We start from the raw sequence: 27831 nt of genomic DNA, 5'->3' as shown, positions 1-27831 counted from the left end.
CTGTTGAGAATGTGGAGACGTAAAAAGCCTTGATGGATAAACAGGCAGATTTCACAGTGCACATGCAGGAGTTATGTGGGTCTCGTATTAAGGGGGAAGGGTGGGATCACTTGTGTCAGTCTGGTCTGGGGCCGTTTTTTTTTTTATTTAAAATTTTTTTTTTTTTTGTGTGGTACCGGGTACCAAACGGTCCACGAGTGGTGTTTGGGGAACCCTGGTTTAAAGGCATGGTGAGAGATCCATCTCGTGGCAGTAAAGTGATAAGAGTGTATTTGGAGAAGGCAAATGAAAGTGTGTGAAGGAATCACACTTATCTAGCAAGGGTTTAGACACCTTAAGGCAAACTGGCTATTTTACCTATATTGCATTACTTTCTTACCCAGTGTGATGTATTTAATACATTTATTTATTTCTTTATTAATTAAGCAATAAATGTATTTTTTACATCCAGTAAATCTGGGCAAACTGTTCGAAAGCAAATAGAAGCAGGTTTTTTTGGTAGGTTATATTTATAGTTTGTTAAAATTAAGATGTACGCTTTTATTATCAGCAGAAAACCCCTTTTTTTTTTTTATCCGTTATTTTTTTTTTCTGGTCTTCACTCACTTTTACATGCAGTAGGTTCAGAAATGTACAAACTGTCTGTATAAGAACCCGGGGTAAGAGTTCACGAGTGCAGTATAACGTCAAACGTGCACAGAATCGTTGATGTTAAAATGTTTTTGTTTTCAGCATTAAATTTAATGCATTTAATATCCAATATTACCAGCTGTGATGCTGATTTGCGCCTATTGAAAAACAAACATTATTGACTTAAGTTATTAAAATTATTAAAATGTACAATATTTTTTTAACAATTTTTTTTTTTCCATCTTTTGCTGTTTGATTTATAAGATTTCAATTGACCTGAATTTGACCTGAAAACATTAGATTCCTCTAATCTTAGGTGTAAGAAGATTAGGTGTGCTCTCTGTGTTGGATGGTGCAGGATTAACACGAGAGCTCACGCTGCAGCAAGATATGAAGTCCCCCAGGCGTAATTCGGGAGGAATTTATAACTTCATGGGATTTTGGGAAAACGCTGCGTTGGGAATGTCTTGCTTATTATTGTGTGTTAATTATATGTTTATGTGCATGATGACAGAATGTAACCTGGTTGAGGGCGAGGACCATGTGGAGGTAAATGGGGAAATTTTCCAGAAGCCTTTTGTGGAGAAGCCAGTGAGTGCTGAGGACCATAATGTCTATATCTACTACCCTACGTCTGCAGGAGGGGGCAGCCAGAGGCTCTTCCGTAAGGTTAGAGGCAAACACTCGAATACAACAGCAATAATCCAGATGGGATGCGATGTCTTTATAAGCCCTTGCTCTTTTTTTTATTTTTATAGATTGGCAGCAGAAGTAGTGTCTACTCCCCTGAGAGCAGTGTCCGGAAAACCGGCTCTTACATATACGAAGAGTTTATGCCTACAGATGGGACTGACGTTAAGGTAATAAATGTAATACGTTTAAGGTCATTCGGTACGCTGCCTTGAGCTGAGGTTAGCCTTCAGCTCTGAAGCATTATTAAGTTTCCACAGCGTGTCTGTCTGGTGCTGCGACAAGATTAGCAGCACTTGGACCGGTGCCCTGGTGATGCAGCCGTGTAATATGCTCTCATGAAGGACTGGTTGCTCACAGATTTTCCATCTGTTCATAAACAGAAACGCAAGAACGACTTCCCCGGCATGTGTCCCCCTGTTTATTCATGTTTGTGTACACGTTTGTGTAAACATATCGCCTCAGGTGTACACAGTGGGTCCGGACTACGCTCACGCCGAGGCCCGCAAATCCCCCGCCCTAGACGGGAAAGTGGAACGAGACAGCGAGGGAAAAGAGGTGCGCTATCCTGTCATCCTCAACGCCAGAGAGAAACTGATCGCCTGGAAAGTCTGCCTCGCTTTTAAGGTAAACGTACAGTGGAATCCAGGTCTGAGTTTTTAGTGCAGGTACGGCGGATATAAAAAAAAAAGTAGACACGCTTATGAATTTTCTTTTTGAAATATAAAAGCTGGAAATAATAACAAGATAAATCTCAGAATTGTTCAGTCTTTAATGTGATCGTCCAACAAACTGAAATATTGAACATTTTAAATACAAAATAAGTCTTTTTTTTAGCTTCACACATCTAGACCTTGGAATTTTATCCCAGGATCGTGTGTGTGTGTGTGTGTGTGTGTGTGTGTGTGTGTGTGTGTGTGTGTGTGTGTGTGTGTGTGTGTGTGTGTGTGTGTGTGTGTGTGTGTGTGTGTGTGTGTGTGTGTGTGTGTGTGTGTGTGTGTGTGTGTGTGTGTGTGTGTGTGTGTGTGTGTGTGTGAGAGATTGGGGTCTGAGCTTTTGCTCCCAGGCCATTTCAGGATTAGACTTTTCCTAAGCCATATTTTTTTTGACTGAGGACAGAAGGTTTTGTGCTCAAATATCTTGGTATTTGGAGCTATTAATTTTCTTATCTATCCAGCTGAAGAGCATAAGGCTGCCAAAGCATAATTTTGTGCCAGCAAGGCGTGAAACTCATATTACGGCTGACTGAGGTCAAAAACAATTCATTAATGCATTTTTTCTTTTTTTGTTGTTGATAATTTATCTGTTTTCAGGACTATAAGTAATGCACCACCCCTTGTGTTGTTCGTAATGACGGCATTACAGCAACATCATAATACAATTATGTCAAATGATATTTTCCCAGGATACCAGAATTTTGTTACACCCCTAGTGACAACACTTTACTGTAAACATATTATACCTTGGCAGAACTTATAAATGATCCCGACAGACAACCTTTTTGGTTTAATAGCAGAAATGAACTATAATAAAGTATCCTTTCAAATTTCTTTCTCAAAGTTATTAATTAAGTTATATTAATCTTCGCCTTGTTTACAATTCAAAGGTTTGTATCAATAATGAGCAAGTATTAATGTCCTGTCAGTTTATTTGCACCTGTAATATATTACATTACATTACGTTTTATATATATATATATATATATTACCTTAGATTAGATTCAACTTTATTGTCAATGTGCAAAGAAATGCACAGTCGACAGTCTATAACAGTATATGTTATTACATTTTTTACGGGCAGAACATTTTTTTTTTTACAATTAAAAATTTAAATCTTTTGAATTTAAAAAAACAAACCAAAAAAAAAAACCCCATATATAATTTAGACGTGCAAAAAAATTAAGTACAAAGTACAACATAAAGGTTGTGAGTTCAAATCCCATCACATCTAAGATGCCACTGCTGGGGCCCTAAACAGGGGCCCTAAACTGAATAAGGGCATCTGTCAAATGCCATAAATGTAGTTTTCACAATCATATTTACAGTTACCTTCTGGGATAATAAAGTACTCTTAAAAAAAAAAAAGAACATACTGTGTCTGTGTGTGTGTGTGTGTGTGTGTGTGTGTGTGTGTGTGTGTGTGTGTGTGTATTCCACCTTGAATATGGACAGCATGACCTGGGGAGAATATCACTCTACCTGAACCAACCTTGACCAGTTGCCCTAATGGTATTGTAAACAGTGACGTTCTTACTCTCTTGTTGCTATCTTCTCTTTGCCCACAGCAAACAGTGTGTGGGTTTGACCTTCTCCGTGCTAATGGCCAATCGTACGTCTGTGATGTGAATGGCTTCAGTTTCGTGAAGAACTCCATGAAATATTACGACGACTGTGCCAAAATTCTGGGGTATGTAACAATGTACATTTCTTCCCTCATAATCACATCCACTACATTGTAAATGGAGGACGTTCTGTCTCTTCTTAAAACAGTACTGAAAACCTGGCTTGTACACACACCGGCCACTTTAATAGGAACACTAATAGGGATCCAGGCATGTGGCATCAGTGCAGTGTAAAACATCATACAGAGCTTCAACAGCAGAATGAGGGAAAATCTTCATCTCATGGGATGGATATTGGTATTAGATTTGTTGGTTGGAATATTTCGGAATGACCGTTCTGTAGGTGGAAGAGAAGATTGGAGAGATGAGAGAAAATGGCCAGGCTGGTTTAAGGATTTTTTTCAAATGCAATGCAGAAAAGCATCTCAGCATCAAAGCTTGAGGTCGAAGTGCTTCAATAACAGAAAAAAAGCATCATTGTGCATCAGTGATAATCATGGACAGGAAAGAATTGGAAAAGAAGATTCACCTTTTATTCATGTGATTATTCACTCATAATCAGCTGAAGTTTGTGCTTTTGGCTACATGATGTCAAAGAAAAGGTCTTGTGCTATTTTTTCCTTCTCTCTCAGTACAAAGAAGTCCATGGGTCTGTAATTGTTTTCCCTGAAATCATACCGTGCTGCTTTTAAGTTAATCTTGGAGTCAGCAGGACGTTGATGCAGGATTATAATTTTTTGGCAGTCCAACACGTTAACATTTGGATCTTGTACACCAGGCAAAATGTTTTCTAATTTGTGAACATTTGACCCCGAACAGTCTCCAGAATTTATTTAATCAATTAGGAAAAAAGCTGTTCGGTGCAGAGGCCCTGGATTTTAATCAGTACAAACATGAAGCGTGTGGCATTTTGATGAGATCCGGGCTCCAGATTAATAGGGGTCACACCTGTGATGGGTTTCTGAGTTAATCAGGTGTGAAATCCGGTGCAGACCTCCACAATCGGCTCGTCCCAAGAACAGTTGGATAATCACATATTTTATCTCAAATATGCTCTTATTATTTTCCGGGACAGGATTAATGTTTACCATGATTTTTTTTGTAATCTCTCTCTGCTTTCTCAGGAATATTATCATGCGAGAGCTAGCACCTCAGTTCCAGATTCCATGGTCCATACCACTGGAAGCAGAAGACATTCCAATAGTCCCCACCACCTCTGGGACAATGTATGTTCTTTTGTTGACATTTTTTCTATGACATATTAGACCATGATCCATTTGCAAGTGTTTTTACAGTAATTTGAGCTACAAGTTATCAAGTTAGATTATTGTTCTACCATGTGTTATATGTGATAGTTTTTCCGGGTTGTGTCTGTGGCTGGAGCGCCTGGGAAGGTCCGTTGTCATTATGCAGTACAATAGCGGCCTCTAGAGGCGAATTGCCGGCATCACGTGCTGTGTTTTGACATGAGAATATAGATGCACTGACAGCGCTATATTGTATTTATTAATTATATAATTAGATTTAATATGTATTTAGCACATTTTTATGATTCTGTACTGTTTTTTTTCTTAATTTTGTGATAAAGTTCACGATCAATCGACGTCTAAATAAACACTACAAGTTCTGGAATGTTTAGGTTTTTGTAACTGCGTATGTCATGTTTAATAGGATGGAGCTCAGGTGTGTAATTGCTGTGATCCGACACGGAGACCGAACTCCGAAGCAGAAGATGAAAATGGAGGTTCGACATCAGAGGTACTGCTTGTGCTTTGTGTGAATCTCCTGATGCTCTGGGTAGAATCATTATTGACTAAGAATTATTAAAATAAACTCGTACAGTACCAGTGCCCTCGCCTGCTATAGTTTTCACTGCTATGGACTGAAATGGTTCAACATTCTTTACATGGGCCGTTGTGTCGTCTTTTAGATTTTTCGATCTCTTTGAAAAGTTCGAGGGATATAAAAGTGGAAAGCTGAAACTCAAAAAGCCAAAGCAACTTCAGGTAATGAAGCTTTTATATACAAAATGTGCGCAAGTAGAATATGATATTTTCATTGCCTGACATTTTTTTTTTTTCATCACAACAGGAAGTTTTAGATATCGCCAGACAGCTGCTGGTTGAACTTGGGCAGAATAATGATACAGAAATTGAAGAAAGCAAAGCCAAACTTGAGCAGCTGAAAACGGTCCTTGAGATGTAAGTGAAGTTCTCCATAACCATCACTGACATCAATTTCTGATTTTTACAAAGAACTACTGGTTTTCTCCCAATAGGTTTATACGCAGGCTATTATGATGATGATGTAAATAAAAAGTGCGAAAAGAAAGAAGCTTTTAATAAATATTTTTAACGTGTGTGAATAAATCCAACTGCCATGACAGATTTAAGTTGAATTTTGTTCTAATTTCATTCTGTAAATAAATTAGATTGTTTTTGATGTTGCCCCGGACCCCAAAATTAATTAATTAATTAACATTTTCTTTTATATCTTTGTGTGACGTTCTGCACATAGTGGCTTTAAAATGTTATGAAGAATCATGTTACCTGGTGTTGTAGGACTTGAAAATTCTGATTCGACTATGTTGGGGACACCCCTAAGGGCCTTGCTCAAGGGCCCATCAGTGGCAGCTTGGTGCAAACAGAGTCCAATGCTATACCCACTGAGCTGCCACCTCTTGATGGAGCTTGAACTTGAAACAGATCTTATTTTCGTATTTAATTAGTTTACTGAAAAAAATTTAATATTTCATGTCTTTTTGACCAAGTTTTCTTGTCTTCTTTTATAATTTTTTTTTAATAATTTTTTTTAGGTATGGCCATTTTTCAGGTATTAATCGCAAGGTCCAGTTAACGTATCTTCCTCACGGCTGCCCAAAAACCTCTAGTGAAGAGGAGGGTAAGACTTTCCTTTTATTGCCAATAATTGAATGTATACAGAAACGTATTTAAGATTGTCAAATAGATAATGGTGTCTTATATGTTCATCACAAAATTCTGCATGTGTGTGTTTTTTAGATGTGCGGAGGGATGACCCATCATTACTCCTGGTACTGAAATGGGGTGGAGAGTTGACTCCTGCAGGCAGGGTACAGGCAGAGGAACTTGGTCGGGCGTTTAGGTGCATGTATCCTGGAGGACAAGGTATAGCCACAGGAAAAGCACAACTTCTATCGCTTTCTATTTAAACTCCTGGTGTTGGAAAAGGGTCAATAATTAGTTGTTTATGTAATTAAGTAATCCAAGTGACGTGAATGTTGCTGATTAAGCAGGAATCTTTTACATGTATCGTTTTCAGATCTTCGGTAGATTGATTGTTTTTCTGTTTCTTGTGATCAGAGAGCTTTTGTTTTAGAATAAAACCGAGCGTGTTTATCCTGCAGGTGACTACGCAGGTTTTCCTGGCTGTGGCCTCTTGCGTCTGCACAGCACATATCGACATGATCTGAAGATCTACGCTTCTGATGAGGGACGCGTTCAAATGACTGCAGCCGCTTTTGCAAAGGTGCGGTTTTCCAACTCGTCTGCTCCTGTTAAATGCTACATGCCCTGCTGCTTTAGCCGTTCTGTTGTAGCACTGTATGTGAAATCGATATTAAAGCTGGAAGTGGTTAATGGTTAAGGCATTGGATTTTGGTTTTGAAGGTTGTGAGTTCAATTCCCAGCACACCAAGCTGCTACACCTGGGCCCCTGAGCAAGGCCCTTAACCCCATAGCTGCTCAGTTGTATGAATGTGATCATTGCAAGTCACTCTACCAAATGCCGTTAATAATTATTCTTGCACTTTTAATTGGACTTGAATTTAAGTTTACGCTTTTTCTGGATATTTTTTAGGTTTTGTATCAGTTGTACATTGAAAGTGTGTAGGAAATCAGGGCACTAATACAATAATAAAAGAGTGAATGTTTTCATGTAACACACGTGTTGATTATCAGGCCATGATGTGTATTTTGGCTTTACTGTGTTGGACTGGTAATTGTGTTTTAAAACGCTTGTGTAAGGAGAATTCGGTGACCTGGTGTGTTGTCGTCATGGATCATCTGTTTTTTTTGCGCCACAGATGAAATCGTAGACGTGCTAACGCACTTGTTCAGAATAGCAGCAGTTGCTGAGCTCCCGATGTACACTGGACGATGTCATTTGGCACACTGACTTAAGGTCGGTGCTCCCTGTGACTGTGCGTGCAGCCTTGTGCTGCCATCTGTTGGCGGGTTACAGAACTTGTCGAAAACGTATAATCTGTTCTGTTTCCCATTTAATACTGCTTACTATATAAAGTTAAAAGTATTATGTCACTGATGTCAACAAATGATTTTGTACTTGTAGGGACTCTTGGCCCTGGAGGGTGAGCTGACCCCTATCCTGGTGCAGATGGTGAAAAGTGCCAACATGAACGGTCTGCTGGACAGCGACAGCGACTCTCTGAGCAGCTGCCAACAACGAGTTAAAGCTCGACTTCATGAGATCCTGCAGAAGGACAGAGATTTCAGCCCTGAAGACTTCGAAAAGGTTTGGAATTATCCCTAAATGACAGTTTGAGAAATAAGGTCTTTTTTTTTTGGATTGGACGTTTTTAGTGTTGGATTTTTTTTTTTTTGGCCTTTGGTGTTTCTCTTTAGTATAGCACAGCACAACCTTGAGAAAATACATTTCACTTTTCTTTATTCTCTGTAACAGTTGAAATATAGTTCTTGGGATCTTCCAGCATTCTGTAACTTTTCAAAACTTCGTAACCTTTCAAAAATATTCTCATCACTTTTCATATTTGTCGTTTTTCTGCCGATAGCTGGCTCCCACTACCAGTACGTCACTCGTGAAGTCCATGCAGATGATCAAGAACCCGGTAAAGACGTGCGATAAAGTTTATACCCTCATCCAAAATCTAACCCTGCAGATCAGGCAGAGGATGGAGGACCCCAAGTCAGCAGGTACAAACACTGAACAACAGGAACAACAGTTTCGGTTCTCATCCAGCAAGTGTTAGAGCTCTCTCTCTCTCTCTCTCTCTCTCTCTCTCTCTCTCTCTCTCTCTCTCTCTCTCTCTCTCTCTCTCTCTCAGACATCCAGCTGTACCACAGCGAGACTCTGGAGCTGATGCTTCGTCGCTGGTCCAAACTGGAAAAGGACTTTAAGATGAAAAATGGACGCTACAACATCAGCAAGATCCCAGATATCTATGACTGTATCAAATACGACGTGCAACACAACAGCTCGCTTAAGCTAGATAACACCATGGAGATCTACAGGCTCTCGAAAGCTCTGGCTGATATCGTCATTCCACAGGTGAACATGGCACTCGGTGGTCACTGCACTTGAGTTTGAGCTTGGCCCAAAGTGCTGACTCTGTCATTTTAGGTAGTACTGCAGTATAACTTTTTATTTTTTATCTCTCTGTTCCAGGAATATGGTATTTCTCAAGCGGAGAAGCTGGACATTGCCAAAGGCTACTGCACACCGCTGATTCGCAAAATTCGCTCCGACCTCCAGAGAACACAGGACGACGACACGGTTAACAAACTTCACCCAGTGTAAGCTCACGCCAGCATGCATCCACTTTTATTTCTCATTTTAAAAGTTAGAACAAACTTGTTTGAATGTAAAAGCAAAAAGATTCACATTTTCTCAATAAAACTGTCCACAGTATTGAATAAATTAGTCACCTGGACCTTGTGCAATAGTTGAACCAGTAAAAAAAATCAATCAACCATCTTGATTTAGATGATATTCTAAATAATTGATATATTTGAATAAATGATATACTAAATTGCACATAAAGAACAGTTCCATTCTTTTCCTCTGTGGTCTGTTTGCAGTTATTCCCGGGGAGTCATGTCTCCGGAGCGTCACGTTCGCACCAGGCTCTACTTCACCAGTGAGAGTCACGTGCACTCGTTCCTCTCCATCCTACGCTATGGAGCTCTCTGTGATGTAAGCCGTGAATAAAATCGGTTTTCAGCAAGCAATAAATTACCCTGTGGGCATGAAAGCCAATTATAGCAGCAACCAACCCTTTTTTTCCCTTTTATTTTTACACAGGAGACCAAAGATGAGCAGTGGAAGAGAGCCATGGACTACCTGAAAGTGGTCAGTGAGCTGAACTACATGACCCAGATTGTGATCATGCTGTATGAGGATCCCAGTAAGGTAACGTCACAGTCCACCCTTTTCTCAGCTCCAGGTTTGGGTTGGTACATTATACATGAAAGATTTCTGGATCCGTCGTTTCAGGATCCATCTTCAGAGGAGCGTTTTCATGTGGAGCTGCATTTCAGTCCAGGAGCAAAAGGCTGTGAGGAGGACAAAAACCTGCCATCAGGATTTGGCTACAGACCAGCATCTAGAGAGGTTAGACATGACCTGACTGAAAACATCAGGAATTTCAGCACAGACTTTCCTTAAATGATCACATAAATTATTATTATGCTGTATATTATATTGTATATATTTTGTTTTTATAGTATAATAGTAATTTTATATGTAGAACATCTCATCCCACTCTTGTTCTTGTTCAGTCTCTCCACTACGGTGATAACTAACTAAATGCTCAAACAATAACCTTCTCAGAACGAAGGCTCCAAAAAGAAGCTGCAGAACGACAGCGACGAGGAGACGAGTAATATAAAACGGGACGAGCCGGATCGAGCCCTCGTCATGTTCCGCCCCATGGTTTCTGACCCGATCTACATTCACAGGAAGTCCCCTCTTCCTCGCTCCAAAAAGATCGGCTCTGTAGAAGTAAGTGCTGTTTAAATCATTTGAGTTTTAAGTCCTTTTGCCCTGTTTTTTTAAAACTTTTTGTGAAAAGATGTAAAGGGTTTAACAGCTAAAATCATTTTATAAAACTGACTGAAAACTTATATTATGTTGCTGGTGTACTGGTGAAATTAATCATCTGACCATTTTTGTTCTACATGAAGTAGAGTTCTAGCATGTAGTTTCTCTACTCTGGAATGTTAAAGCATAAGGATGTAGGAATACATCTGGGAATTTTGTCTTTGTGCAGATAATGCTGTGTTTAGAAGTTAAATAATTATTATTATTTCATAGTAATAATATTATTAATTCCTGAGATGTGTATTTGTCATGAATAAAAGTCATTTTGCTTCTAATTCCATGAAAGTCTAGGAGGCTAGGCTGTATCTAAAGTGATCTCATTCTGTCTGAACAGTTTGTTGCTATGTAACATTTAATATCTTATTAGATTATTTGTCCCTTTCCTTTATTTTTTTTTATTTTTTTTTCCCATTTTAGTCGAATGTTAATGACATTTTAACAGTCACATGACCTAATTGCCCTTCTGCCTAGAGGTCGACTGATTCTGAGAGCTGGGTTGCATCCTACTTGCTGATAAACAATTAATCACCTGATCGTTTTTTTTATTTTATGGATACTGGATAAAGAAAAAACAAACATAACTCAGAAATAGTACTGAACTTTTTTACACAAATATAAAAAAAAAGGTACTGAATTATAAAAATGTGCTAAATAAAATAAATATGAATATTTTTATTAATTGTAATAAATATTGAGGAAAGAAAAGGCACATCCACACAAACAAAAAAGTGACACTCCAAATAAATTAAGTTACATCTAATATGAATAAAAAAACAAAAAAAACCCTAAATAAATAGCACATGGTGTCAGTGATTCGCCTCTAGAGGCCGCTATTGTACTGTATAATGACAGCAGACTTTCTCAACTGCTTTAGCAACAGACTCAACCCGGAAAAACTATCGGTATGTATTTTTGCTGATAACTGATAGTTCCAGAAATCAGCTATCGATGCTGATTAATCAACAAAATCGGTCGACCTCTACTTCTGTCTGCAAAGAAGCAAAATAGAAAAGCATATGAGTTTTTTTTTTTATTTTATTAATTGTGTATTAAAATTGTATTGTTATCAGTACTGTGTGTTGTGTTACATTGCATAGCATATTATTTGAGCTGTACGGCTTAAAAACCAAAGAACCTGTAGCACTAGCTCCATTTTCTATTTTACGTTCAGAGTACTATTGTCTTTTTTGGGATTTATGTGTGCTTTTAATTTTTTTGTTTCCTCTATATGGCTTATGATTTAAACTCTGATTCTAGGATGACTCTAGATTTTAGCTTTACAACAAAAGCCTAGACGCCAAACCAGTTACAATCATATATTGGCAAATGTGCTGTTTGTTAACTGTCCGTTTTCCTTCTGCTCAGTTCCAATTTGATTTATTTCTTTTATTTATTTTTTTGTTGTCTTTTTTTTTTTTTTTTTAGTCCCCCTTGCAGACAGACTATATCAAGACCTCTACCGGCAAAGTATGAGTGCAATGCGTTTTCTGTTTTGTTTGTACGTTTTGTTCTTTTTAGTTTGTTATTCCTTACAAGATCAAAGGGCGTATGTTGTGAATGTTGATGGGACTCGTAGCTAGACTGTTGTTAACGTTGCATGACTGTGCTGTTTCTGCCCCCTCTCTCACTTCCAGGAAGAAAGCCCCCTGAGTGTGTCTAGCCCTGAGTCTATTGGTACCTGGATACATTACACCTGTGGTGTTGGTACTGGGCGTCGAAGACGCAGATCAGGGGACCAAATAACTTCCTCCCCTGTCTCCCCCAAATCACTGGCTTTCACATCCAGTATTTTTGGCTCATGGCAACAGGTTTTTACAAATTTAATTCATTCTTCACAATCGCTAACTTCTTGTTCATGCGCACCAAAGAAACCTGACAGCAGTCAGCAAGGACATCTAATCAGCAGATCAATCAAAAGAGTACTTTTTTTTGACTTTTTGCCTTTTTTCATACCATCCCAAGCAATATAAGAGAAAGGAGGCTTTTTTTGGTGTTTGAATAACCAACTTCTGAGACTCCTCCAGTTACATATGAACTCCTATATTGTCGACTAACAGCGGAGGATTTTGGGGTCAAAGGTGCATGTTTATTAGTTTGTAACTTGCAACCTTTCTTCAATCCTCCTTTCCCACATGTGGTGCAACACTGAATCCTGACTTGTTTAGTCATTTGAATAGTTGCCTGCAGGTCACAGAACATACATCTGTCTGTACATCTGACTCTCAAGCCTGTGTGGCTCCTCCTTTTTTTTTTCGTTCTTACCTAAAACAAGTCTTTTGTTGTCATGGCAACATGCAATTTAAACATGTTTTGGTGAAGTGGTTTATGTTCGTTTTTGCTGCACCCTATTCTTTCTCATGAGCATCCTTTCTTAACAGTGCTTTTATTATTATTATTGTTTTTTTTTTGTTTTTTAAAGGCGTAACTTTCTCCTTTTTGTTCGAGCTTCAGCCTTTTCTATATCTGGCTTCTGCACTCTGCTTTCTCCTAGAAAATTACATGAACACGCTGTCCGCTTAGGCACTGTGAATTAAACATTTTTGTTTCGTGATTATCCTCCATATTCATCGCAGTAACTCTGTTCATTCATCTGCTGACTCTCATTAGTTGTCCTTTGCAACCTGCTCCATTTCAATATCCAAACAAAAAAAAAAATTCTTCCCTTCTTTTGGGTTGCAGTGCGATTTTGTGTTTTTGTTTAACCTTTTGTGGGTTTTTTTTTGTTTTTGGGATTTATTTATTTTTTTTACCCCCTCCAGCCTCTCCAGCACTTGCCTTTTCCAAAGCTGAAGTCTGTCACCGCTTATCGCTTTTCAGTTACACTCCTCCATCAGAGGGTCTGAAGATCCTAGTAGTTTTCCTGTCGTTATTGTGGCTGATGAAGTAGGGAGTGTGCAGATCATGTCACATTTATTTCGCATCATATTTTGTGTTTTTACATCCTCAACTTAAAAGAAATAGATTTTGACAATGTGACAACTCTACATTCTTTTTATTTCAGGACCCTATTAATCGTAATGTGTAGTTGTTGTTTTGTTTTTTTGGTGTAAATGGTTGTCATGAAAATGTACGCTCGAGCTGTAAATCAGTTTGCCATGATTGAAGTTTTATCTTTTTACCGTGTGGCATTTTCTTTAAAATTATAGTTCAATTGTAATAATTATTCTTAGAATAATTATTAATTAAGCTACAATTTCAAAGAACAGTAAATTCCGAATATATAACGTCTAGTCTGGTTTATTTAAACACACCCACAGAGATTAAAGTTTGTTTTTTTGTTCCTGCTCAGAGGTTTCTCTGAGCTTCAGGTAAGCCATGGCAGGTGTAAGTTCAGCTTGATAGCCCTCCATTGTGACTTCTTTCCATCATCCCACCTGTAGCTCTGATTTATTAATTTTTTCCCAGTCCCTCGTATCCTATACATGCTTCTCTCCTGTTTCTCCTGTCCAATCAAAGAAGATCCAGCCATTCCAAGCCTTGGTTTTGCACGAAACTGAACAGTAAAGACAAACAAACAAAAAAAAATAACAGCTTCCCCTTCTTCCCTGTTTTTTTTATATTTTTATTTCTTCAACCACAGGTTCAAGTGCCTATTCGGTTCAGGTTGTGGCGTGTTGATTTGTGGAATCTCTGCAAACTGTTGCCATGTCTATCATCTTTCCCCCTCTGCATCTCCGATCTCACCTTTTTGTCTTGTGCTTCATCCTGCACGTTAATGTCCTGAATGTCTCGCACGGAATGGACTCTCTGGCCATGAGGATGTTGCACGAGTTTCCATGTTGTCTTTTTTCCCTTGTTGCCTGATACTAACATTTGTAACGTGGCTTATTAACACCTGGCAATCTGGAAAAGCCCTGTTTCTTACATGCCAAAGGTTTCAGGAGTCTGTTATCTCCTTTCCGTTTGTTCGTACGATCTAATGGCTGATATTGGTATTTTTTTTCGGGGGGGGTTTTTCAGGTCCTTTCAGAGAACAACAGTCACACAAGGCCTGGCAGACTACACCCTGATCAGAAGCTCACCGCTGGTATAGGTAAGCCGGCTTGTTTTTTTTTTTTTTTTACTGTAAAAAGAATTCAAAATTAGGTGTCGATCTTGTACTCTGTAACGATTATAGCTCTTCACATGTGCTTTGCTGTTCAAGTAATACGTTGTTGATTATTTTTCTCGGGCATATCGTGGGCTCATGTTTTCCTCCAAGATTGAATAAGCGAAGCCATGAAGTAATATCGTGTGCCTTTTTTCATTTCAACTCTTTGCTCTGTGTGATGCTCCTCTTCTAGCACCTTTTGCGTGCCTCCTTTTATGCAGGCTGCTCTCTGCTGATCCTCTGGCACCCAATGATTAATTACTAAAGGTGTGATGTGGAATTGAACTTAATACTCCTTAAAAAAATTGGCTGAGCCTGAATCTTTCTAGATCAAGATTTTTGCCACAAAGCCGCCCCAAAAACAGTGCTGACTCAGTTTCTCTCGTACATGCTGGTAATGTCCTTTGTGTATGATTACCACCTAAATCTGGTGAAGAAAAAAAGCCAACTCCTCGCTTCTCTTTTCTGTTGAATGTGCTCAGTTCCAGCTCCGGACGTTGCTTCTGGAATAATCTTGAACAATGTTTTGCGTTATTTAATTGTTAAAGAAGAGTGCAGCTCCGTCACATTTAGCCGAATAAAGTAGATTTAACCCTTGTGTTCTGTTTTCATTTTAGCATCGAATGTCATTTTTCATACTTATATTGGATTTGGGCCTCCAATAAAACCTTAATACCTCAGTAACCTTGAAGAGTTCATTTTGACAATTTTGTGTGTGTATGTAAATATACAGTTTGTATAACTGATATTCACGTTTTACTTTCAAAGTTTTCTGTATATATGTGTGTGTGTGTGTGTGTGTGTGTGTGTGTGTGTGTGTGTGTGTGGCATAATTCTGTAGAGGATGTAACAGAAATACATATTTATTTTTTGAAAGTGAAAAGTGTGTGTGTGTGTGTGTCTGTGTGTGTGTGTGTACAGGTGCATCTCAATAAATTAGAATGTCGTGGAAAGGTGCATCAACTCAAATTGTGAAACTTGTGAAATTCAACGCACACAGACTGAAGTATTTTAAGTCTTTGGTTCTTTGAATTGTGATGATTTTGGCTCACATTTAACAAAAAGCTCCAAAAAAAATCTCAAAAATTTTTATATGTTGACATGCCAATCAGCTAATCAACTCAAAACACCTGCAGAAAGGTTTCCTGAGGCTTTAAAATGTTCAGTTTTTTTCACTAGTCTACACAATCATGGGCAAGACTGCTGATCTGAAAGCTGTCCAGAAGACAGTCATTGACCCCCTTCACAAAGAGGGAAAGCGACAAACATTCATTGCCAAAGATGCTGATGTTCACAGACTGCTGTACCCGAGCATGTTAACAGAACGGTGAGTGGAAGGAAAAAGTGTGGAAGAAAAAGATGCACAACCAACCGAGAGAATCGCAGCTTTGAGAGGCTCGTCAAGCAAAATCCATTGAAGAATTTGGGTGAACTTCACAAGAAATGCACTAAGACTGGGGTCAACCACAGATGTGTCAAGGAATTTGGCTACAGTTGTCGTATTCCGCTTGTTAAGCCACTCCTGAACTACAGACAATGTCAAAGGAGTCTTACCTGGGCCAAAGAGAAAAACAACTGGACTGTTGCCCAGATGAACTGAAGGCCACTGTCATTTTTGTTAAATGTGAGCCAAAATTGAACTACTTCAGTGTGTGTGTGTGATGAATCTATTTAATATGAGTTCACAATTTGAGTTTAATTACTGAAATAAATGAACTTTACCACAACATTCTAATTGACTGAGGTGTGTGTGTGTGTGTGTGTACACAGTATACGTGTATGTATGGATTCATGTATTTATTTGTTCTTAAATAAATGTTTGTACATTTTATTGGGTCAATTTGACTTAATATGAACACAAGGGTTAAATACTATTTCTAGTCAATATCATTCATTCATCCAATAATGCTAAGGCATTAGGGGGGGGGGGGGGGGGAGTAGGTTAGTAGTTCGTCATTTTAAATAATCATTAGTCTAATTGAATTATCAAACAATAACTGTATGGTATATTTGGGCCATTGTGTCCTGAATTGCAGTTTTGCCCAGATTTTTTTTTTTCCTTTTTTTTTTTTTTTTTTTGCACTGTATTGCATCACTCTAGGTTTTCTGATCATATAGTACTATCAGGTGCATTATTGTTTCTTTATCACTACATAAATGATGTTTTGTAGTGATGAAAAAAAACCAAGTAGCAAACGTTCTCCTGTTGCAGCTGTTTGTCATGAGCAGCATGAGCAAACGACATTACTGTCATTATGGGATTTGATGTTTTTTAATGTTTTTAACGAGGCTGCGCAAGTCTTTATGTGGCAAGAATCTCATAGAGGTGCATGCTGCATGCGTTTGCGAGGTGTGGCTCCTGGAACACACGACTGCTCTATGTATCTTCTCTAACTCCCATCAGGGTCTCATTGTGCTGGCCTGTTTAGCACCATGGTGCTGGGAGGTTCCTCCAGCGCCCCTAACCTACAAGATTATGCTCGCACACACCGTAAAAAGCTGACCTCTTCTGCCTTCTTAGATGGTATGTGCAAACATGCGCACACATCATTTGTTCTTAAAAAATAAAAAAAGTGAACCATCATCCCCTCTTTTGCAGAATCCTGGAAGCTCCTTTTTTATTTATTTCTTTTATTTTTTTCTCGTTTTTAATATTAGTAAAATGATTTTGTTTTTGTTTAATGTTGTAAAAAATTCATTTTTAATGATGGAACCAAGTTACACATAATGCAAAAAAAATCAGACCTAATATTTAATTTAAAAATAAGACTTTATTAGATTTAAGTAAAAATTACTTGTAATTCAGCTTTTAATATTTTACTTAAATTCTACATGATTTGTTTATTTATTTGGCAAACGTATTTAAACCTGAGACAGGATACAGTTAGGATACCTAAATACTCCCAAGGCCTCATTGTTGTTCACTGGAAGCTTTGGGATGCAAAAATCATTATTTTTAATTTACTAGCTTCCTAAGACTGCAGTGCTCAGCAATGCCCAGCTTCTTTAATATCCAAAAGGTAGAACAAGAATAAAATACCTAATTTGGACCTTGTCCTAGTCTAAATTTTGAACCAAGGACAAAGGACATGAGTTACAGTATTCCTTATGATTTGAATAAACAACCAGCCAGAGTTTTAGGTCCCACTTCCATAATAATACCTTTGAGTTTTTATCAGTAGATTAAAGTGTTTGCAAATGCAAGTGTTTTATATTTTCTGGGAAAGAGAAGTTGGACCAAAAGTGGGTGTGTACATATTATAAAGTTATGGTAGATATTTCAATTATTGCATTCCTTATAGCATTATTGACACCAAAGATGACTTGTCTTATAGAGTAAGTTGGTCTCGATCTTGCGGTGATTGATGTTCTGGTCATGGAGTTATATGCACAGATCTCATTGGGGTTTTCTATTTTTGTCTGGTCATGTATTTGCTCATAGTAAATGGAATTTGTGTAGACATACCTAGAAATCTAGGCTTCTTTCCTTCTTTTCCTGGGACTGTAGAATTGAACTGCCTCATTTCCATATAGACGAACAGCCAACAAGGCAGGTGGCAGCTCTGTAGTTACGACATTGGACTTAGGATTGGAAAGTCTTGAGTTAGAATCCCCGCTTTGCCTTTGCTTGAGCAAGGCCCTTAAACCTCAACTGCTTAATTGTAGGTTGCTCTGGATAAGGGTTCAAAATGCTAATGTAATGAAACTGTGAGGGCTGAAATATCGATGAAGGCCGATTGATTATATTTGCAGTCTGATATGGTTCGGGTGGAATTTGTATTTATTGCACAATCCATTGGATAGCTGGTTATTCTTTTCTAAATGCTGAACCTGTTCCCTCATAACATCCTTCTGCCATTTTGAAAAGCAGATAAACAAAGTGATTGGGAAAGCTGCTGTTTTTTTGCTGCAGTAATTTGCCTGACAGACCCCCGATACATCTAACTCACTAAAACAAGCACCCCTCTGATTTCCTCTCCTGCATGTCCATTAACTCTTGCTTTGTTCTCCCCTATTTGTAAGCCCCCTTTTTTTTGTTAGCTGTTGTACATTTCAGGTACCTGTGTTTCTCTTTCTCAGAGGCCACGCGTGGTTCTGCTGTTAAAAGATTTTCTATCTCGTTTGCGCGACACCCAACCAATGGTATGTTTGCTTTCGTTAATTTCCAGTACATCCTCCTTCCCATCATCCCCATTATTTTGTTCCGGATTTAGACGACTTCTTTCAATTCCTCAGCTAACTCCAGAGCAGTGCCCATGAAGTGCGCTTTGGAGACCATGTAAACCCCTCCCCACACCCCAAAAACTCCCTTTCACTCAGTTCTAGTAGATGTGAGACGGCCCGGGAAAACTCTGATCAGATCTCTCTGTGGCTGAATTTTGGAAGAGGGGCAAAACCATTTTCTTCTGGATTGAATAGATATAAATATACTTATTCAAAATATTTTTTTTCTACAAGATGGGATGTTTTTAAACAAATATTTCTTTACTTTCTAGCCTTGTCTTGGTGTCTGCCTGCAAAGATCACGTTATTTAATAAACCAGTTTAACGAAGTCTGAAAAATCTTAGCAAAATGGACATAATCCTAATCTGGTTAAGAGCAGGTGCCAAGTCTCAAATTATCCCCAATTCTCCTGCACCATCAAGTCATCAAAACAGAGAAGAGAGCTTGGAGTAAAGGTCAACCGATGGATACTGGATAAAAACAAACACTCCATGTACAATAGTACTTTTTCTTACAAAATAAAAAACGGATTTACGTAAAAAGGTAACGCTTTACAGTAAGGTTCAGTTTTTAACTTTAACTGAAGTTAATAAATGCTTTAGAAGTATTGTTTGTTTTTTAATTAGGCTAATTTGATAAACTAACATGAACGAGGAACAGCGTGCAAAACAGTGCATCAAAAGAAACACCACGTGGAGTCAGTGATTCGCCTCTAGAGGCCTCTCTTGTACCGTAAATTGATGGCAGACCTTTTCAGCTGCTCCAATGCAGACGCAACCTGGAAAAACTATCTGTATGGATTTTTGCAGATATTTCCAATTATGCCAATTAATCGTCAAAAAGAGATGAATCGGTTGACCTCTAGCTTAGAAACTCTGTACAGGACAGTGTGTCTAATGACTAAAACCAACTGATAGAACTGACTGAATGAATCGATGATTATTTCAGCACCAAAGTTAGCATGAACAGATGAGTGCTGTGCTTCACTGTTTTACCTCAGCTATGTACTGCATATATAATTATAATATGGATTGGGTTATACAATCGGCCATTACAATGTTGTGACTGAGAGCCATATAAACAAGAAACAGGAAAGCCTGCAGTTTGAGAGCTGTATATAGGGGAAAAAAATTCTAAAATTTGCCCAGGTAGAGTTTTCCCTGGCCACCACACATGCTGTATATAACCAGAAAGATTGAATGCAGTACTTGAGTCATTAAATCCATGGAAACTGAACAAAGTCCAGTGTTGTGTCACATGAATAGACATGAACTCATTTTCCCTGTCAATATAGTATATTGTAGTTGTGAGGCCGTTGTTGAAGGGTGACATGTTTTGCTTTTGTTGATTTATAGTGAAAGTTTGTGATATTGTTTGTTTATATTTATATATATAGTGTGTGTGTGTGTGTGTGTGTGTGTGTGTGTGTGTGTGTGTGTGTGTGTGTGTGTGTGTGTGTGTGTGTTCTATATAAACACACCCACATGCACAATCCAGTTTAATAGGAAAACCTGTATGCCTGTTTGTTTATGCAATTATCCAATCAACCAACAATTGTCTAACTTGGGCTGTTTGGATGATTACTTGAAGTTACAGGTGTTCCTAGTAACGTGGACAGTGAGTGTATATTGCCCTGGCTTTGGTTCATAATTTCTGCATTACTCTGCAATGCAAATCTCAGAAAAAATTTTACAAATAAATAAGTAAATACATGTAGTACTTCAGTAGTAAACCAATGAAATAGATAAAAGTAGGCATCCTTTAGCCAATCTATCAATTTCTAAATGTACCTTCTGACTTAAGGTGTTAATAGACTTCTCGAAAGTGGATATTTTATTTTTTTAGGAATATATCTTTTATTCTTTTTTTGTTGTTGTTGTTGATTGTTTGTTTTTAATCTGCTTTTCTAATTCGGTCAGTCTTTCCCAGTATGTTCTGTGGTAAGTGTTAATCATGTTTAATTTACCCATTTTGAATCTTGTTTGTTGTTTCGTTATGTTCTGATTCCTGACGTCTCGTCCAAGTCAGCTCCCTAATTTCTGGCTTTCAGCCAAAAAAAAAAAACCAGTAACAAATTCCCGACCCATTTGTTCATCTTTGTAGAGGTAGTATTTCATTTTGTGTGCTTTAGGGATCAACATATTTATTTTGTTTTATTTTACCATTAAAGTTCTGATACACATTCCATCATGTACACCTCAGGTGAGTGATTAATCATTGAATTGTACATACAGTTGAACAGAAGTCTGTAGCAGTACAAAGTGAGTTTCAAAACTTCAGTTTGGTGCTATAAATGCATAGGTTGTTTAATTAAAAAAAAAAAGTTTTGTGCTTTCAATTGTTCAAATTGTATATTAAAATTACATTTTAGTCCTATGATATTTTAGAGTAGATATGCAATATTTGCTGCATGAACTGCAATAAAGATATTCTAATAAAATCAATAAAATAGGTTTTGGACTACAGTGTGCATTACAGGCAATCAGGTAACACCAGCCTGTTTGTTATTTTAGTCATTTACTGTCCATCCACCACCAGATTACCCCCTGCCTCCCGCATGCACCAGCAGAAAGTTTGATTCACTTGTCCACCACTACAACAGACCAATCAGACAATATCTCCAGCTTTGTAGACACATCTGAACAATTCTTCCCACCTCCACCTTCCCACCTATTCTCCTGTCCAACCCTGTCCTTTTCCACCAATATTCTTAGTCAGTTATCCCTGTTTCTAAAGACACTCCTGCCCAGTCCCATTCTCCTTCAAACACACCTGGCTCACACAGCAAGTTTGACCGATTCTGCTCACTGTCTCAAAAACCTCACAACCATTCGTTCACCGTTCATTCGTTTTCTTTTCTTAATTTTTCTTTTTTTGGTTTGTATCTTCCCATGACATTTTGTAATAAAAGGCAATTGATCAATGTAAGAGTGCCTTCATGTCCAATAGACTTCCATGTGATTAAACCGTCATTTTGTCATTAAATATTTTTTAATGACTTCCAGCCACATTTTGTGGTTTAGATGCACACTGCTAGTCTGTGTATTACAAAAGTGATCTGTCATTATTACCAGAAATGGCAGAATAATCAAAATGAGCATTTGCATATTTTTTTCCCATCAATATACTCGATTGTTCACAGCGAATGAACTTTAGATCAGTGGCTAAGACATTGGACTATGGATTGGAAGATCACAAGTTCAAATTCCCGCATCACTAAGCTGCCACTGCTGGGCCCTCGAGCAAGGCCCTTAACCAGCAACTATTTAGTTGCAAGTCATTCTAGATAACGGCATCTGCAAATACTTTAAACTCAGAGTCTTCCCTTAGCGATTTTGTGATGTCTTATAGAAGTAGGTGTTGAATTTTATTTGCACAAAAACGAAATCATTCAGATCCTTATAGATGAAAAAAGTATGATCTGAATCTGTACTGGTTTTGTTACTCCGATCTCGGTGCCTGTTTCATGATAGATATCTAAACATAATGACAATGAATCACATAATAAAACACAGTGGTAGATCAGATGTGTAGACTTTGCTTCTAAGTTTATTGATCTTAAGCCTCCAACCATATCCGAGATTTATAAAGTGCATGAAAGGTAAGTAGACCACCATTCTCACTCTGTAGCATCATCCTGGCTGATGATGATGTGGTAGATAGCGCTTCTAATGAGGTGTACTCTATGTGAGCCATTTGTTTCCATTGTGCCTGCCTCAAACTCATGTTTGATGGTGCTGATGCTCTGTCATGCTCTCAGGAACTGGAACTGTGTGTCTGTGTGTCTTATGCTCACTTCAGCTAAGCCACAATTGTTACGAATGCCTGATAAGTCTTTCTGTATTTCATTTAAGGCTTTGAGTTATACTCCATGGTTCCCTCCATCTGCCCACTTGAGACCCTCCACAATTCACTGTCCCTGAAACAAGTCGACGACTTCCTCGCCTCGATTGCCACCTCCCATGATTCCCTGCTGGACATGTCTGTGTGCTCACCAGGTAAGGGAAAACTGAAAATGTGTCATTTTGCTAAATAAGAAAATGAGTTAATTTAGTTTTGGCTTTTGAGATTTCTGTCTCACTACGGCTTTTAAATGATCTGTTCATTGTTTGTCACTCAGCTGTTCAAGGAAAGAAAGCTCCTTTAAACACATACACTCCTGCCAAGGTTTTACCGTGCCCCTTTACTCAGACTGCGGGAAAGAAGTCACCAGAGCGCACCGCATCAGGCATGTATAAATAATAACGGCTGAAAAAAGGACCGCTGAATACCAAACTCTTCGGGACAACTTGGAGATATACACACTATTGCCAAAAGTATTGGGTCACCTGCCCTTTCCTTCTATATGCGGTTCTTTTCCAAACTGTTTCCACAAAGCTGAAGGCACTCAATTGTTCAGGTTGTCTTTAGATGGCGCTATAATAACATTTTGCATTCACTTGAACTTGGAAACCCAAACCTGCTCCAGCATGATGATTCCCCTGTGCACAAAGTGAGCTCCTTGAAGATCTGGTTTACATGCTTTGGAAAGGAAGATCTTGCTGCTATAGAGCTCTGATCTCATCCCTACTGAACACCTTCGGGATGAATGTGAACGCTGACTGCACCCCAGGTCTCCTCACCTACATCAGTACCTGCCTTTCATAACACCCTCGTGGCTGATGAACACAAATATCCATAAGCACACTCCAAAATCTAGTGGAACATCTTCCCAGAAGAGTGGAGGGAATTATAAGAGCAAATTGGGAATAAATGTGGAATGAAATGCTTAAAAAGGAGCACCTACCAATTTTATGGTCAGGTGTCGACAAACTTTTGCCCATATCATGAAAATATTCTGAACTTTTTTCCAGCAGTAATATACAACATGCTGTCTATGTAATACGTAATATAATATATATCACTTTTATTATGATAATTTTTGTATGCAAAACCATGTACTATATAAAATCCACCATACTTATGACCAGGTGACCCAATACTTTTGGCAATATAGTGTTTATAGTTGAAAAAATTTTCTCTTACAATAAAAATGTGATTAAGCAACTGAGAGAAAACACACGGGATGCACTTTTCTCCGCCTCAATCTCAAATTTTTATCTGGATCGTGTCGCAAAAATTCAAACAAAACTTCAATAAGAATAATAATAACGTGCAATACGGTGTGTAACGTAAACAACGTAATTATACTGTATGACGTCTCTGAAACAAATGGTATTTTACTTAAGCTAAATTTTGAATTATGGTGGTCAACTTTTACTAGATTCTGCTAATTAACTGATGGGCTGCGTTTTTTTATTATTATTTAATAAACCTACTGGTTTGTAGTGTATTGAATAATGTTTGTCAGTTCTTGTACTTGAAATAATTCCTCCGCTAACCTGTATAATGAATGTAAATATTTTGTGATTGTCTTTGATTCACTTAATAAAGAGATAAAAAAAAGACCCCAAAGGCATCAAGATAGACATCTAACATGTTCTACACTCTTTTTAAATCATTAAATGCTGCACTCATGTTAAGGTGCGAAAATGACCATCTAGTGTAAATACAGTATGATTTAGGAATTATGATGTGTGCATGTACTCAACCTGCTCTTTATTAATGGAAGAGTCTAATAATTATGTACTTGATGCTTCCCAGGCAGCAGAAGTTCTCCTTCCAGAGCGACCCGATGGAGCAAAGCCGATTCTGTTCAGCACCTTGCCTCGGGAGACGGAGCATTACAGCAGAGCTCACCTCCGCGGTGTACAGAGATCAACCCACCTGTTAAACCAAACACAGCTATTAGCATCCTGGTTTCCTCTCCACCAACGTCCTGTAAAGCCCAATTTCACGCAGCCTACCAGGAAAACGCACAGGACGGAGCCCTCAATCAAGCCTGGACCGTCTCGTCCCAGCTCGCACCTCCTCACACACGTGTCGGTAAAACCCATCAGGTATCGTGCAGTGACGGTCCTGTCTATACCACAGTCAAACAAACCAACACGGAGGACACGCCTGCACGAGAGGCAGAAGGCAGCCGTGTTCTCCAACAGCAATGACTCAGAACTCCTCAACGACCGGGTTAAAAGACCCCAAAGCCATGCTCGATTCCACAAAACTGACCAAACCTTGAAATTGACTTCACTGAAACAGTGATGGCACTATTACACACAACTCCTGTGATTTCTCCCGTCCGAGAGACACACGGTACACACTCGTAACACACTCGTCCTCCCGATCCTGTCTCAGACACGCCAGATTAAACATGTAGTAGGATCTCGAGCGTATGTGCACAAATTCATCTCTCAAATCTTATATGTATATTTGAGCGTAAACCCGACGGACACGGTCGCATTGGATGCATTTAATCGTCGTTTACTTTTAATTAATTCTGCTCAAACAGCACCTCTTTCAATATTGTATTATGATCACGATCCAAAGTCGAATGTCATGAAACCAAAATATCTATTTTTTACACGTTAGATGAAATGTGTATTTTATTTGTCCCTCTCATGTAGGTGCATTTGATTTGTCTGCCTTTCTGAAATTTTCACAACAGATGATTTTCACTTAACTAAACGTGTGTGTGTGTGTGTGTGTGTGTGTGTGTGTGTGTGTGTGTGTGTGTGTATGTGTATATATGTATATGTGTGTATACCCACACACACCCACCCACACACATGTATGTGTATGTAATTATTGGAAAGAAATCTCAGTGGGAACCCCCTCATATGTTCTATCTATGTTTTGATAATCTGAATGTAAATGTAATTTGAAATTTAGAAGCAAATATAGTTTTCATGATAATTATATATGATTTATAGTCATCTTTTCGATATTTTCTATTCTGTTCTATCCACTTTCCCCTTTTTGAAATCGGAGTAATCTGACCCAATAGTAGGTTTCACAGAAAGCCAAGACAAATGTAACTGAAGCGGAACGTCGGTTTTCCCAGGCATTCTGCACACCAGGAAGAAGTATTTATCATTCTTAATCTGTCCACATTGTAGCCAATAATATATTATTTCTAGCACAGCAATATTACACCCATTCGGCATAACGTTATAGTGTTGAGTGGTGAAGTAAATAACACTGATTATCTCTTCATCATGGTTCCTGGTAGTAGGTGGGACATATTTGGTAGCAAGTGAACATTTTGTCCTGAAAATGGATTGAATTAAATTATTCCCAATAGTCTATTCTCTTCATTTCAATGCGTTTCTCTCGCTGCTTCCTTAAGTGTATCTTTAGAGTAGAGTTTTTATCCATTCAGATTGCGGCTGTTGTATCATAGTCTGCTGGAAGCCCTTCACAGTTGGGCACTTGTAGCATTTAATTTAAACCAATCGGATTGCGAGTTGCTGACTCCGAGGCCCTTTAGCAGGCGCTTAATCATGAGGACATTTTAAGTAAAATTAAACTTTTTAATGAACCATTTTTACTTTTGCATATTCTCTCCTGTAGAATTTGAGCAAAAATCACAATTTGCCAAATTTCATTTCAAATCCAGAGGGAAACCGTAATGTACGGCGGGTAAAAAATTCAAAAATACGCAGGGAAAACCTGTGGGCGGGGGGCGGCTGTGGCTCCAGTGCAAGGAAACTTTCTTGCTTTAGTAATGCCTTTGATTCAGCGTTCTGTTCTACTGCGTTTCTCTCTACGTTGATGCTTTCTACAGCTGTGGTATCATAATGATGGTATTAAGAGCTGGATTGATTTAGGTTGGACACCAATGAATGTCTGTGTAAAGGTTTGAAATTCACGGCCCACCACTGAATTACAGTCCAATTTCTTAGTCTTCATATAATCAGCATATGGTTGGAGGTTCAACCTCCAGCTCTGAAAATCTATTATTTTAAGGCCCTTAGCAAGGCTTTCTCTGAACGTTCTCTGCTCTAGGGGTTGCTGTATGGTGTCTGACCCTGCGCTCAATCAAGCTTGGAATTGCAAAAAAATAGAATTTCACTGTCTTTTATATTCGTTTTGTTTTGACAAATAAATGAAAGGAAGCGCTTGCCTTTTTTTTTTTTTTTTTTTTTAAACCTAGAGCAATCTGTGACCTCTAATGCACTCATTTTACCCTATTAAAAGATGCACTGAGCCTGTTGCTGAACGTCTTTGTGACTCTGCAGCTCCCGTTCGCTAATAACACGTTTGCTACTGCAGATTACAGTCTAAGGTCAATGTTCAGCTTCTCTTCTTTGTGTCACATTGGTTACTAAGCTACAGTAGATGTCACGTGTGCCGTGTTGAGCACTCGGAATTCTTGTGCATGTGTAATCTCCGGTTGCGAAACAAAGCAAGCGAGCAACACGCTGTAACTCAGGAGACACCACATTTCAACAAACGAAAGTGTTGTGTGTAAAAGCATTTACTTTATTACATTCGCATATGTTTAATGTTTCGACCATGTCAAGTGGCAACAACTAAATAAATCTCTGGCCTTGGTAACACTGAATAGATTACAATATCAAATGACTCTAGAGCTTCATCTGTTAATGCAAACGTTTATGTTGGGTTTGTTGCTTTCTGTTGCGATAAAACAGGTGAGTTTATGCTATTTTTTTTTTTTTTTTTTATCAGGTGTTGAATAAAGATTTTATTTACACTTGAACATTAAAACACAGCCTCAAACTGCTCTTTAGGGTGACTGTGAGTCTCAGTGCTCGGTGTATCTGTATTTTTGGAGGCAACTCCGGTTTAATCAGTAGCCAGAGGCCTAAACCTTGAGACATATAACAAAAAAGATTTGGGATATAAAAAGAAAATGATTGTATACCATTATTTATAGCGTCTTACATCAATGTAATTTGTATACCTGAGCAGTTGAGAGTTGAGGGACCAGGAATGGCATCTCGACGGACCTGGGATTTGCCCTCACGTCAATCCTTGACTTCAAACACATCACCGAGGGAAATTTAAAATCGTTTAATCAAAGTTTCCTGACAGCAGGTCCTGGAGCAGATTAACCGTGTAATGCAAGCCGTGTTCTCCAACAGCAGTGATGCAGAACTTTAAAGTGACAAGGTTAAA

At 38.4% G+C, this 27831-nt stretch overlaps 1 protein-coding gene across 13 annotated transcripts in view; it reads left to right on the top strand.

Annotated features, from left to right (window-relative positions):
• The window catches only part of ppip5k2 (diphosphoinositol pentakisphosphate kinase 2), a 32189-nt gene extending 7115 nt beyond the window's left edge, over positions 1-25074 (top strand). Inside the window, exons 6-32 of one of the 13 annotated variants that reach the window (XM_083567484.1) lie at positions 1145-1299; positions 1389-1490; positions 1786-1947; positions 3605-3726; positions 4786-4887; positions 5333-5419; positions 5592-5667; positions 5753-5862; positions 6477-6562; positions 6682-6807; positions 7047-7168; positions 7991-8173; positions 8451-8592; positions 8724-8947; positions 9065-9192; positions 9478-9592; positions 9701-9808; positions 9893-10009; positions 10229-10399; positions 11924-11965; positions 12133-12306; positions 14459-14531; positions 16993-17112; positions 18669-18731; positions 22668-22811; positions 22934-23045; positions 24461-25006. In XM_083567484.1, the coding sequence (XP_083423610.1) occupies positions 1145-1299; positions 1389-1490; positions 1786-1947; positions 3605-3726; positions 4786-4887; positions 5333-5419; positions 5592-5667; positions 5753-5862; positions 6477-6562; positions 6682-6807; positions 7047-7168; positions 7991-8173; positions 8451-8592; positions 8724-8947; positions 9065-9192; positions 9478-9592; positions 9701-9808; positions 9893-10009; positions 10229-10399; positions 11924-11965; positions 12133-12306; positions 14459-14531; positions 16993-17112; positions 18669-18731; positions 22668-22811; positions 22934-23045; positions 24461-24857 (3563 nt within the window). In that variant the 3' untranslated portion in view covers positions 24858-25006. Of the gene's footprint in view, positions 1-1144; positions 1300-1388; positions 1491-1785; positions 1948-3604; positions 3727-4785; positions 4888-5332; positions 5420-5591; positions 5668-5752; positions 5863-6476; positions 6563-6681; positions 6808-7046; positions 7169-7990; positions 8174-8450; positions 8593-8723; positions 8948-9064; positions 9193-9477; positions 9593-9700; positions 9809-9892; positions 10010-10228; positions 10400-11923; positions 11966-12132; positions 12307-14458; positions 14532-16992; positions 17113-18668; positions 18732-22667; positions 22812-22933; positions 23046-24456 lie in introns of all 13 variants that reach the window. The other 12 variants (XM_083567480.1, XM_083567488.1, XM_083567489.1 and 9 more) reach the window with 12 other exon arrangements.
• Positions 25075-27831: the final 2757 nt, after the last annotated feature.

The sequence above is a fragment of the Silurus aristotelis genome (assembly GCF_946808225.1).
Source record: "Silurus aristotelis genome assembly, chromosome: 18".
In the NCBI taxonomy this organism is placed as follows: Eukaryota; Metazoa; Chordata; class Actinopteri; order Siluriformes; family Siluridae; genus Silurus; species Silurus aristotelis.
This window is presented reverse-complemented; position numbering and strand designations above follow the sequence as displayed.